This window comes from Amia ocellicauda, chromosome 3, assembly GCF_036373705.1.
Source record: "Amia ocellicauda isolate fAmiCal2 chromosome 3, fAmiCal2.hap1, whole genome shotgun sequence".
Lineage (NCBI taxonomy): Eukaryota > Metazoa > Chordata > Actinopteri > Amiiformes > Amiidae > Amia > Amia ocellicauda.
The window spans coordinates 40,449,615-40,463,572 of record NC_089852.1 but is presented as its reverse complement, the minus strand read 5'-3'; the positions used below and the strand labels follow the sequence as shown (position 1 = coordinate 40,463,572).

Sequence of the window (13,958 nt, the reverse complement as noted above, 5' to 3'; positions counted from 1 at the left end):
TGGGGCTTGTGGTGCGAGTGTAACATCACATAGTGTTGTCTTTGTGTGCAACTAGACCTCCTTGTTTTTCACTTCATGATTCACAACCCTCATGTGGCCATTCTGCCACATTTATAGAACCCATTTTCATACGGGGCAAACTGGCCAAGTTGTCTCTTGCGAAGGAGAGGTGGTGGAGGTTGATAAGCTTGTGGTAATAGATGGTGCACTGATTTGACATCTTACCATTACATAATAAGATGCTTTAGAAAAAATCACTTAAGAGCCGTTGAGTAGGCGCTCGCATTTTATAAACCCAAATCAGCACCAAACAAGAGAGCGGATGTGACTACATGGAATGTGTAATGTGATTTTATACACAACATTTCAACATACAGGCTTTTCTGGTTTGTTTTTATTTGCAAATATATTGAGGAAACGCACTGTGTTCACTGAGTTAATGGGTGTTTCTTGAGTTAACTCTCAACCCAAGGACAATCGCAGCAGCCTGCAAGGTTTGTATGTGGGTATATTAGCTTTTATTGAGTAAAGTGTAGAATTGCTCTTAATATTGCACCACCTTTTATAGTTTCTCCATGGGCTTAACATTTGTGTAGATTTGAATCTGTACAGACAACATATGCCATCTCTGTTTTATAGCCTTTAGACTGGGAACCCAGGTATAATGAATTTATATTAAATAATTTGTCTTTCCATTGTCATTTATTCAAGATTGCTGCTTCTCTAATAGTCAGTTTTTATGTGGCAGTAATGGTCTTTACAGATGAAGGTCTGTCAAATTGCAAAGACTTGTTTTAACATCTAGTGCTTTAGTCTTCAATTAGCTAGGAGCCATTCAATTTAACACACATTACGTCAGTGGACTGCTCATTTAAGATACATTTTAGCATGTGAAGTTCATTCTTATTTTTCTTCTGTGTTCTATGTTTATCTTATAACCTCTTTCAGACCATCCTGTTATGCTCAGACATTCTCAGGTTTTTCAGTCTCAACATAAATATATGATATATATATATATGTGTATATGTGTATATATATATATATGTATATGTGTATATATATATATATATATGTGTATATATACATATATATATATATACATGTGTGTGTATATATATATATATATATATATATATACATATATATATATATATATATATATATATATATACATATATATATATATATAACAGAAATTAAGAGCTCCCATTGATATGTGGCTTGACTGGAGTACCTTTTGAAGTTAAGCTTCACGTATAAATTTAAGTGGAGAATAATGAGTTCTGAAGAACTTTAAATGTTTCTGACAAATGCTTTAAATAATGCATACAATAATTATATATATGAAGGTAGATGTTCAGTGGCTAGTACATCATTATTTATTTAATTTATTTATTTATTTATTTATTTATTTATGTTTCTTATATCAACTTAATGTTGAAGAGTTAACTATCATGTTGCGCCAGTATTGCATAATATATCCTGGCATTTATAACATCTATTTATGCTCTACTGGTATCTCAGATATAAGGACATTATTAATGCTGCTTCAGTTAAGTATTATCTTAATACTCTGAACTCTGCACATTGTTTCCTGTCTCTGGAGGGTGTTATGATGTATATCAGCACTAGGTGGTGCTGAGACTTCAAGTTATTATAGTCCGCTAACTCAGTGTGTGCACTGTGTTTTACATTTTGAGGGCTTTTTTTAATAGTAGAGAATTATGACATCACTTGTTGCATTTCGATTAATGAAATTTAGAAAGTCCATTTTATCATATCGTTCAATTTTTTGAGGCTCCACATTATTATTTTTGTTGTTACCATTAACATTATTATTGTACATATTGTAGAGTATTTCCATTGCCAAGACATTATTGATCAAAGCAAACTATCAGACAATATGTGGGGAATATTCAACAAAATTAATCCATAAATAAAGATGTTATTTGCCATGAGGATGCATGCATCGTGAATCATCACTCTAGACTGTGATGCACATTGCATGACTTAATATGTTCCACACTAGCTATAGCTTTTCCAGCTCCAATAGGAATCGTTAGGATGTGGCCAATATTGTCGAGTAACCAAACGTGTTAAAGATTTAGTGCTGTTCAGATCAGCTGACAAGGGGGGCTTTGATTGAATTTATTTGTTGGTATCTGCTAATAACCATCTCTAAAACGATTGGCTTATAGGGCCAAGGACAAGGAGATGTATCATATTTTAAATCTTAATACAAGATCATGATCATGACCCATTGAAGCTTTGAGTGTAAGAATCTGATCCAAGGAATGCGTCCCCCCCATTACATGCCACTTTACAAGAAAGAAAATCTACCACATGTAACCACATTTGTGTGAAATATTTGGCTATTTGTTTTCCTGTCACAGAAATTCATTTAGAAACTGAAATCTGCACAGCTTTGAAATGTATCTCTTTTTGGGAACCTTTGTGTAAATGCAGTTCTTTGGAAGATTTCCGCACTCGGACAGATGTATGTTGGTGAACCTGTGATCCTACCATGGCCATGTGATCGAAGATGTTCCAAGCGTGTTTTTGTTTCTCAGTGCTCAGAAAATAGATGGTCATTAGTGTTCTGTTCTCCCTCCGACATGAAAGGACGTGTGTGATGCACACAGAAACCTTCAAGTAAATGTACAAGTGTACGAATAATAATGAACCCCTCTTAAGTGACAGTCGCATTGAAAAATCCCAAAACTGAGACAAAAGCTTGTGCTGTTTACATCGCTCATCTGCAAAACTGAAGGCCTTTCATCTCTTCCTGCATTGTTTACTGCCCACAGAGTGAGGATATCAAGTATGTATCTTCCAATTTCAACCAAGTGCATTAAGGCCAAGAAGAAAGTCTGTTTTTATTAGTTATTGAGAAGCAAGATGTCTTCCTGCTGTGTTATGGGACTACAGAGAGAGAAGTTACAATCTTACGGTGTTTAATAAATGTTTTTGTAAATGCCTACAGAATAGTAATGTAATCACCTGATATATACCATCCATGTGCGCCTTTGTAAAGTTGACAACAATCTCCAGACAATTGACGGATCTCTGTGACTTTCCAGCAGGAATTAAATGTTGCCGTTTGAAAACTGATGGACATCGAGTTTGAACAACAAATCCGAAACAGGTCACCTGCCATCTCAAAATATGGCCTGAAGATGCACATTGGACAGAATCCTGAAAACTGATGATCTCTCTTGCCATAACAGAAACCTTCAGCTCAAGGACACTGAACCTTTATACGTCCAGATAAAATTACTAGCATGCAGTTTGTGTGCCATTGTGTCAACTTCACGCCAATTAATTTCGGTATCACTCTAAAATACAAATAAAACAAAATACTAGTAAAGCACTGCACAAGATCATACAATGTGCATTGCAGTAAGTCACGACAGTGTTTTAGTAGGAACAGTCTTTTCGAAAGGTCTAGCCATCATGGTCTTCAGGGACACGTTGGGAGTGCATGTACATGGGATCTGTTAGACTGTTTTCTAAAGTAACAGGTCTTATTCCTATAGGCATATATCTTACCACTTAAATATAATCAACAGAGCACCACCATATCTACACACTACAGTATTGTGTTTTTTTTCCCAGATAAGTTGAATTTTAATTTTGGTTCCATCTTTCTGTATTTCACTGAATAGATAAAAACACAGGTTATGCTTCATTCTTGTATAGAGTATAGAAAACGCTTATGCAGCTGACTTATGATAGTAATAGTCATATCTATAATAGAAGATGCTGGCAGAGCTTGCCTTGCTCTTTGACTTTCTGGTTCTTTGCAAAGTCCCCATTAACATACAGATCCTTGCAGAGGACACAGAGTTTGTCTTTTAACATAGAATTACAGAGATTTTATTTATGCTACCTGTGCAGTAAAAGTTTTAAATAGTGTGATGTCAACACTTAAAAATACTGTTCCGTTTTGTTCTTTTGTTTGGGAAGTATAGAGTTATGCTGAGTATTCAGAGTTATGGATAAGTGCATGAACTTTATAGCAGAGCAGTGACCAGCAGGTCTGACGGACGTGTTCTCTGGTTTAATGGGGAGGTTGCTGCTTCTAAAGACAGTCTTTTTCATTTTGTTGTCAAGAAATGGAGAAGTCAAAAAGCAATGTGGTTAAATATTTGTCTTGCCCCTCAAGGCATCTGTAAAATAAAATAAACATGCAAAGGTAAGATGTGTTCCTTTCGTGTTTATAATGAAAGATTTTTTTATTTATTTTTTAACTTTGTGATGCGAGTAGCTCTCCTTGTAGTATTTCTCCAGTAATTGCCCCATTCCCATTATTTTGAGCTTCTCAAGGGTCTTTCTCCTTTCTGCTGTACCAAACAACATGCTCATCCAGTTGTACCCTTAATGCCATTGTGGTCCATGCAGTATGACTGAAGTATTGATTCATCATCTAATCTTTATGACAATTTCATCTTTTCTTTCTTTCAAGTATACTTGCTAGTGATTATATGTCTTATTTCTTACCTGCAGCCTGCACTGGTTACCCGTTTTGATCTTACATACCCGGGTCTGACTGCTGCAAACTACCTGGCAAGTTTACTTTTACTTGAAAATGTATTTCCTGTATCATTGGGGACATCTGATTTTATTGCAGGTTTTGTTTGTTCTGCCTATTTGTCTTGTGGTTGAATTGTACTGGCAACTTGCATCTACAGACTTGGAAACCATGCAGTAGCAGGAGAGAGTGAGAGGTGCTGTGCACTAGGAGCTCTCAGCAATGTTTACGGGAGGAAACGCAAATATTTGTTCCTGTCTATATTCTCTTATCTTTTAGAATTACATATGGCCACATAGTGACTGAATTGAACTCTAGTGTATTTTTGACTGACAGTCAGACAATGCAGATAATCCCTTATCCTACTTAACATCTCTCTCTCTTCTATATATATATATATATATATATGTGTGTGTGTGTATGTATATATATATATATATATATATATATATAATCATTAGGCTGCTGACTCCACAATGTCTACTGAATTTTCATTATTTTTGGTTAATGCCTCGATTTTGTCATGTTGAATATTGATTTCATCCTGTGAGATTCATTTAGCCGGGCTTACGCTCTTTGCAGACTCACTTAATGTTTCAGTACTACGGTTGGCTATGGGATTTAGGTTCAAGAGCTTTCATAAAGGACTACTTCATGAAAAATACTAAAAAGATTTTGCAGTGAACAAAAATATTGTGATTTTCGTTTGTGTGCATTTTGTTAATTTCCCACAAGATTCTGTACTTTTTAGTTGACATGCTTCTGAGCTGTCGGCTCATGTATTTAACATCAATCTTTAGAATGGTTATTTATTAATTTAAGCAGACTAAATATATTTGATATTTACTTATTAATTATTTATTTTGCCAGAAACTGACAGCTATAATGTTTATGAGTGGCTTTTTGATGCTGGTAGTTCCTTGAGTAATAATGCCTATAAGCTCTACTGTACCTGCACATTTATCATATCTTCCTCATTAGTTTAAATTCCATACCATTTGTTTGTTTTATCTTGAAGGTTTTAATGATGTTTTAGCAAGTAAACCCATGGGATTTGGTTCTGACACAGCCTCTTTAATCAGATAGTTTCTACTAGCGAGCTAAATGCTTTGGCCTTGAATTAACAATTCATTGCTCCAGAGAATTCAAGTTGATTTAAATGGATTACTCAATATAATGTATTATTGCATTTATCTAATGTTGACTCAGTGTTTTTTTTATATATATCTATAATCCTGGACAATCCAAACAAATCCAGCAGTAATTAATAAAACAAAATTAATGTATTTTCTAGTCATCACAGTGTAAAGTGTAGGAGGTAGAAGTTGCTCCAGAGTAAAGCACAAATATGTAACCCTGATGCAGTACATATTATCCTGACACACCTGATGCATATGCTTACTGACAGATCGAGACGTCTCCACCTGCGTGTCATTTATTATTGCACATTGTAGCTTGAAAGGTTCCACAACAGATAGGCTCATGTGATCTCCAAGCAGGGTGGAACATAAAGGCTTTTTTCTGTTGTGTGTTCATGGCCTTCAGGTATTAGTCTCTTCTTTGGTGTGTACAACACATCCCATCATCTCTCATTATTATTATTTTCAGATTGTTTTTGTTAAATATTTATTGACTTTGTTTGGTTAATGTGGTAGTTCTGAATTCAGACATTTACATATCTAACAGAAGTTGAAACGTGACTGAATTTGATGAGCTCCATTTTATGTGGGTACAATGAAAGCAGGGAAATTCAAAGTTTGCAAAAACTGTGCATGAATCATGTGGCAGCCAATGCCTATGAATTCCTCCTCTCAATTTATGTTTTAGCCCTGGGACTTTGTTGAAAAATTGCTTTAATACAATGGTTTAATTGTGTTGCCAAAAAAAAAAAAAAAGTCTCTACCTTCATGGCATGAAAGTTGTGGCATTGAAACAGCTCACATTGCTGTATATTTTTAAGGGTCCTGAATTACATGGCTTTGCTAAAAGTGTTGCTTTCCATTGTGTTCATGAGGCTTTCAATCCATGTAACCTACAAATGGACACGCATGACATGTATATATTACTCCCACAATGCTCAGGTGCACTTGTGAACTTGTCTGTTTGTTATGGAGGCCTGGATATGAAAGGGAATGATATAAGAACAGAGAAAATCCTGATTGCTATTTGTATATTGTATTTTGTGGGTTTGCTAGTGGAGTTTCTTCCATCTAGTATCCATATTGGTATTCCTAACAAATAAATACATGTCAAGAACAAACCGAACTGAGGCATAGTTTTGGAGATAGCAACACAACACTTGCTGTGACCTTAGAATCCATTTTTACTTAACACATCCTGTCAGGCAACCCTAAATCATTCTTATCAGGGATAATACTGCAATTCACATAAAAACATTATAAGGAAATAAGGATTTATATTCTTCAAATCAATGCAGTTCTCAAAGCACATGGAAATCATTTTTATCTGTAGAGCAAGGACAGTTTCGCTAAAGAGATGTGCAAAGGAAAATATAAAATGATGATGAGCTCAAGGTCCTGCATTACTAAAATCCCCAGCCCACTCTCCTTTCTTCGGGCAAATCCAGTACTACTTACTTCATTAAAGGCAAATTAGAAAAATTCTTAATCTGCTTTTGTAAATGTGATTTTTCATATTACCCTTCATTAAGGCATAACGGACAGGGTTGCTTATAGATTTCTGTGGCTATTCACTGCAATCCTGGGGATAAAGGGATCAAGTTCACTTCAGTCTGGTCTGAACTACTGTATCGCAGCTGCACACAGTTGTTAAGTTAATTAAACCAGAAATAAAAATCAAAGACAACCTTTTCATAATCCTTATCTGAAGACTTGTCTATATATATTAAAGTGAGAGTGAGAATGTGAAGATAATTACAGCCTTTATGACGGTTCCTTACCTTTGTTTCACAGTGAAATACGGTATTAATTATTCTAAGGGGTGAGCTCTCAGAATTAGAAGCGATGGCAGAAAGATGCAAATAAAGATCATTAACTACAGGTGTCCCAAACAAATCCATTGCCGAGAGTCACAGTGCTGATGAACTAGGTATTGATTTTTTTGTTTTTCCTCTGCTTAGCAAGTTCAAGGTTGTTTACCAAGGACGATTTGGAGTGCTATCAAGGCTGAGTGTTTGAAATACAGTATGAACAGATGGCACTGATTGTTAGCATAATTGTCAGCTTTTACTTTCTATACAAGAGAGAGAACTGTCTGAGTAAAAAAAAAAAAAGAAAACCCTTAGTGTAGCATAGAGTTATTGCCGCTAATTGGTACATATATTTTCATTAATATATGTATAGGCCTATATCATTATCATCAGCAGCCCATATCGATCCACTGCTGGATGAAGGCCTGCTCAAGTTGTTTCCACTTGCTTCGATCTATAGCTTCCCTTTTTCCATGTCACGCCTGCAAAGTGTATTTCATCTTTCCGTGTTTTATGCCGTCGTCTTCTAGGTCTCTCTTCATCTCTTGGGATCCATTCGATAGCATCCTTTGGTCCATCTTGAATCTGTTCTTGCGATGTGTCCGGCACATTGCCATTTTAACACGTTCACTATTTCAATTATGTCATATATTTTAGTTTGTTCTCGGATCCATCTCTTCTTGTTATACAAAGCAGACATCTTTCCATGCTTCTTAGTGTTGTCCGCAGTTTCTGTAACATTTTTGCATTTAGTGACCAAGTTTCAGAGCCATATTTGAGTACTGGTAGTGTCCTTTGGTCAAATACTTTTATCTTTAGGAAAACATATGTGTATATAAATGCTCATATGTGAAGGAACAACTTGATCCTATTAACTTATTGTATCTGAAGTTCCCCACACACCTTTAAATGAAAACATTTTGTTTGCTCAATTAAAAACAAAAGATTGAACGGAAATAACATCTCCAGATTGCCTAATGAATTACAGACATCGTTGTTGGGGTTGTCTCCTGGGACAGTTACACCAGCGCTCCTATCTGCTTGTCTTGATTGTATCTCCTGTTTGAGCCCCCTGAGAGACAAGAATCTAAAAATCTTTATTGTCAAGCAGCATGAGCCATTGACTCTTGAATGGCATTCCCATGATTGTTTTTGAAATTACAGTGCAGATGTGGCTAGCTAATGGCACCTCCTGCGCATCAAAGTGTGCATTTGGCGCCTCTGGAAACCAAGCTTTCGAACCCTGTCGGACACACAACAGCAAAGAATTGAAAAAAACAAGGCTGTGTTTTTGTGTTAGAGAGGCATCCACTTCTAATTTTCTCATCATTTTTTCATGTTCACCTGTGTTTAAGGTAAAGCATTTATGGACACAGATGAGTCATATAAAACTGATAAGGGTACATTTAATTGACAATGAAGTGCTGTGATTTACCATTTGAACCTTTTAATCCTTAAATAGTTTTATCTTTAAATATCTTTACATTATTATTAATATTAAACATCCAGCTTTCAATTTGTTTTTTTATTGACTCATTAAAGATAAATCAAAATGTGCCATGTTCCAGGCAACATTTGAAAGTTTATACGGTTCCTTAAAGGGAAATTGCTAATTTGATCAGAATCTGTTAAATAATTGTAATTGCTAAAATAAGACTTTAAATTAACATACTAATTGTTTTCTACTCTTTTTCAATCAATCACGCCTTTTTAACCAAAATATAAAAGGTTCCTAGCCCTAAAGCAAAACCTTAATTAATTTGGCCCAAAGAACTGTAATAGAAATGAACTCATTACTCAGTCTTATAAGTGATACCATTTACAAATATTATATATTAATTTATATACTCTATTAATCTGTATAGTCAACCTGACAAAGAAATGTAAAGTACTAGAAATAAACTGTTTGCAGGAATTAAGAGGCTCATAGACACATTATTTGAACTGCAGTGGACACTCACAAGTTTGAGCTCCCTCTCCAGTCTTTATATCCAAATTCCCCAGGAAAAAACGAAAGAAAAAGACACTGACAGTATGATTAGGAATGGTTGTGAGCATGCCCATGGCCAATAATATTTAACACAGATTTTCAATAAATCAGTGGTGAGACTAAGCACAGATTTATTTATTTGCAGCTATAATTTTTAGTGCTATGTACTATTTATTACAAGTGTTAATATAAATCAGAATATACTTGCTGCCTTCAAACTCTTGTTGAAGAAATTATTGAATGTCTGAGTTCCATTCCTCCCTTCCTAGATTGTTTTCTATTTCAATACGGAACCATAAACTCTTCATTACAGTATAGAAACAATTTTCAATCACTCAAAATACATATATTATACAATTTGTATCATGATGTTTTTCAGGTAAAAGGCTCATTCAGGGCAGAAAAAACAAAACCAAGCTCGTTTCATGTGTCATCATTCAATGGTATTGGCTAGTATTGGCATTCTCCATTGCTGCTCATCTAATTGAGGGGACATCCACAGACCTCACGAAGCAGCTCTTCACATATCTTACGCCTCCTTGATCCCACAAAGCCCAGAACTAAAACTGTGTGGGTGAACTGTGGAGAGAGGGAGTAGAGCCTAGTGCTGAGCAATCCTTTCTCACTCTGTCAAAGTCTGCATTGATGTGAGGTGGCTATTGAGTGGGCTCTTGTCTGCGTCTGTATGGGGGTTTGCTCTTTTACTCAGCTTCTAGAAGCATGCTTTTTGTAATTGTGTTTTTTGCTGGAATATGCAACACTATGATCATAGTTTAATATTTTCATATACATGCACATTTAAGTTTTTAAGACTACAGTTGTATTTGTTGCAAAAGAAGCCTGGGGTTGGTTATGTTATAAAGTATGTCTGATAGTTATGGTAAAGGAGTGCAGATTTTATATGATCTTACAGATGTATTGGGTTTTTTCCAAAGGGATTAAAATGTACAAAAAACCCTCTCCCACATATAACAATTCACTAAATAATCTAAAGACCATATAAAAAGAAAAAATAAGAGCACTACATCTATGAAACTGTAATTTACTGTGAATGGAAATGATACAAAGCTTTGTTGGATAGAACTGCAGATTCAGACACAATCAAACTTTCCAAAAATAATTTAAACAAATAAATAAGAGATTTAGAGAGATTTACATCTCTGAGCAAATGTTGCTTTTTGTGACATAAAAGGGTGAGCTGTTGATTGAATGTTCTCAACTTGATTGCTTTTTGTAAGAGCTGTTTTGACGTGACAGAGGAATTGTGATCCTGCATTTTGTATGGTGCCATAGCAACAGATGTGGGAGGGAGGGCTGCCAAATTGTCTGAGAGCACAGAGATGCGTGTGACTCTGAAGAGCCATTTGGTTTTAAAGACAACATTTAATTACCTCCTTAAGATCGAGATAGAGATGTTTGTTTGGTTTGTAAGTTTTGTACAGTACATCTTGTGTGGGGCACAAGTTAACAACCCCAAACATTTGAATTTGAAGGAACAACCAATCAAGTGAGCATAGTGGAAACGAAGCCCTAAGGAAACACTAGATTTATCAGGAATGCAAACCCTAACCCTAAACTGAGCCCAAACTAAAACCTAACCCTCTTAAAGGGATAGTTTCTAAAATCAGTTGTATGCACCTTTATGTGTATAAGTAGGATATATACCACTCTTGAAGAAACCATTGTAGGCAATCAAAGTGATCGCTGCAGATTGCTTTTTTCTTTTTCCTTTTTTGACTGTGGTATTGCTTATTAGCTTAATCTCCCTTGAGGATTAACCTCCTCTGATTTTGGAAAGTAAAAATGAATATTGCCGTCTTTACCCATAGTCATAGACACAGAAAACGCTTCATGTTGTATATGGAAACTATAATTACTATCAAGAAGCAAGACCATGAAATGCTAACACTGGGTTGAACTGATAAAAGTTGCCATGGGGAAGACAAATCTGGTGATTCCGTAGTCTTTGCACTATCCAGGATGTTGTGACACATCCAGACCAACTGACTATTTGGTAAGTTTAAAATTTTACATATTTGGTTGCTTATATGATAGACTCAATCTGGAAGAGAGGTGTGTGTCTTACTTATACACCATACCAACACGTAATGATGCATAAAATCATTGTTTTAGGTTGGTTTGCACGTTTAACGTCCAACTTAATTCCAGTGAAAAATGTAAGTTAACCAAGTCGAAATATTGCTCATAAACAACCTAAATGTTACAGATTTTTTAGTTTATTTTTGAATTTCATGGTTGTGAACTAGATTCAGCAGTGGTTTTGTTATTAGTGTATAGTACCAAATTGACAGTTTGTTTTATAGCTGAACCTTGATTCTTATTGTTGTTGTTTAGCCATGTTTTTATTTACAAGTTATTTTGCCTTTAATGTTTACATAAAGGCAATTAATTCGTTTTAATGGCATTGATGTCACATTTTTTTAAAAACAAGCAACACCTTGTACTGCAGTAACAGCTGAAGACAGAACCTCCTCTTTCCTTCTCTCAAAACAACAGCTGTTTGGAAGGTCACCTCTAGCATAAGAATAAGAGCATACTAAACCACACCGGGCTGCATTTTTATTTTTGTATTATTTGTGAAGAAAGTATTTTCTTCCAATCCTCCAATAAAGGTTCTTTTGAAGGAATGTTTTTCTTCTGAGATTTCAATTTCCTCATCTCTTGATTTCAGAGATTTAGCCCAACTATCAGAGCTATCAAAGCCTTTCCATGTTCAGATGTATGTAGTCCCATGATATAAAATGTTCAATGTCAGGTTTGATATGAAACGCTTGTCTAACCAGGACGCATTCCACTTTAAACTCATTATTATAAAGAAGAAAGAAATCATTGACGTGCAATCAAATTAGATCTGTCAGACAGATCCAGAATTAAAAGATATACTACTATTTCAATACATTTTGTATTTTGACAGAAATGCATTTGTCTCATTTGTGGATTTTCCAAAATAAATGTTTTATTTATTGAGCTATTTATTTAGCGATTTATTTATTTTATATATTCAGACGTGTCAGACAGCTCAACACGCACATTGTAATGCTTACATCACTCGCCTGAGCTCTCTGCAGTCAACAGATACATTGCTCTGGAGGGAGCAGTGTTTTGGTGTAGCCAATTTGTTGCTTTGTTGATTTGTATCACTTGGGTGCTCAGTGTTGTGTCTCAGAAGCCAGATTAAATCCAGCATCTAACTGCATACGCTACAGTGGTGTCATGTCTCGGATCAAGCAGATGGATACCTATCAGGCTGAAGTTCCTGCAAAGTTTTGAGTGTGACTGGGCCCTTCATGTATAAAAGCCTGTTGCAAAAATAACTAATGCTTATCAAACTTCAGAGTGTTTTACCTCTGCTACCTCTACCTATCTCAAACTGATTGTATGGTTTTAGATACTTAACATCATCCAGTTAACACTGCAGTAGTTCCATATTAATTCTTTTAATTTTAGACTTCAGTAGCACATTATATAGTCCATCACGCAAGGGCTGTTTTGTTATATGTAAACTTTTCAGTCTTTTCAGTAAAAGAAAGGAACCCAGACACTTTAAATGGAGGCCGTTTAGGGTGAAAGTTCCCTCGGCAAGACATATTAGCAGCCAACAGCAATTGCCTCGTACCTTTATTATATTTGAACTAAATAACTTTTTGAATGTGAGGTTTTCCCCTTTCCTCTGATGATCCTGCCCAGCCTTTTTGATGTTTGCATGCTAGGACTATCGATCATTCCATATACTTGATGGGCTATATGGAACCCTTTGCAGATGAAATACTTGGTTTGTTCTCTGAATTTGGAAACGCAGCCAAGATGCTAATTGTTTAAACCTGGCTGTGCAGCAGTTTATGTAATAATGGAAGAGACTTCAACGGCAGCATGTGGTTTGGCATACATTAAATTACTAATACAATAATTGTAGCCCCGAAATGCCTCTTAGTAGAGTGCACTTTTTATGTATTGTAGTAAACTAATAACTTTGTTTCTGAAAGTGCTGTGGTGAGCAGAAACTCTGAACTGTGAAAACCCTTGATAGCTGAACTGTTTTAATAATAGATTGGGGGCGATGAGAAAAACACTTTCTTTTGCCGCATCCCTGTTAATATTAATTGACTTTTAGTAACAGAATAATCAATATAGGATTACTCTCCTGCTGAAATAATTGCATGACACAAAATAGATTCCAGAAGACAATCGACAGTGTTGAATGTCTTCATATATATTTCAGCATTTGTTGGGCTAGTTTTGTGGCACATTTTTTTGAGAATTTAAAGTGCTTTAGCATGTTTGCTACTAACATAAATGTTGTAATTATTTATATCTGCATTTAATATTTCATACCTTTGATGAAGGGTTAATTTAAATCTACAGGTGAACTTTCATTAGGTTATCTGCCAGTGGGAATCCAAAGAATATTCTGCTTCAATTTTGTAATATGACTCCCTTTTTTAGTTTTCTGTTAATGACTGAAGTGC

At 35.3% G+C, this 13,958-nt stretch overlaps 1 protein-coding gene across 17 annotated transcripts in view; it reads left to right on the top strand.

Moving 5' to 3' along the window:
- dlg2 (discs, large homolog 2 (Drosophila)) overlaps nucleotides 1-13,958 on the top strand; it is a 259,732-nt gene that overhangs the window by 93,057 nt on the left and 152,717 nt on the right. For 13 of the 17 annotated variants that reach the window (XM_066699432.1, XM_066699443.1, XM_066699434.1 and 10 more), the window contains one exon: nucleotides 4,507-4,566. The exons of the other annotated variants lie outside the window; for them this stretch is intronic. In XM_066699432.1, coding sequence (XP_066555529.1) covers nucleotides 4,507-4,566 — 60 coding nt within the window. The remainder of the gene's footprint in view (nucleotides 1-4,506; nucleotides 4,567-13,958) is intronic. 17 annotated transcript variants of the gene reach the window in all.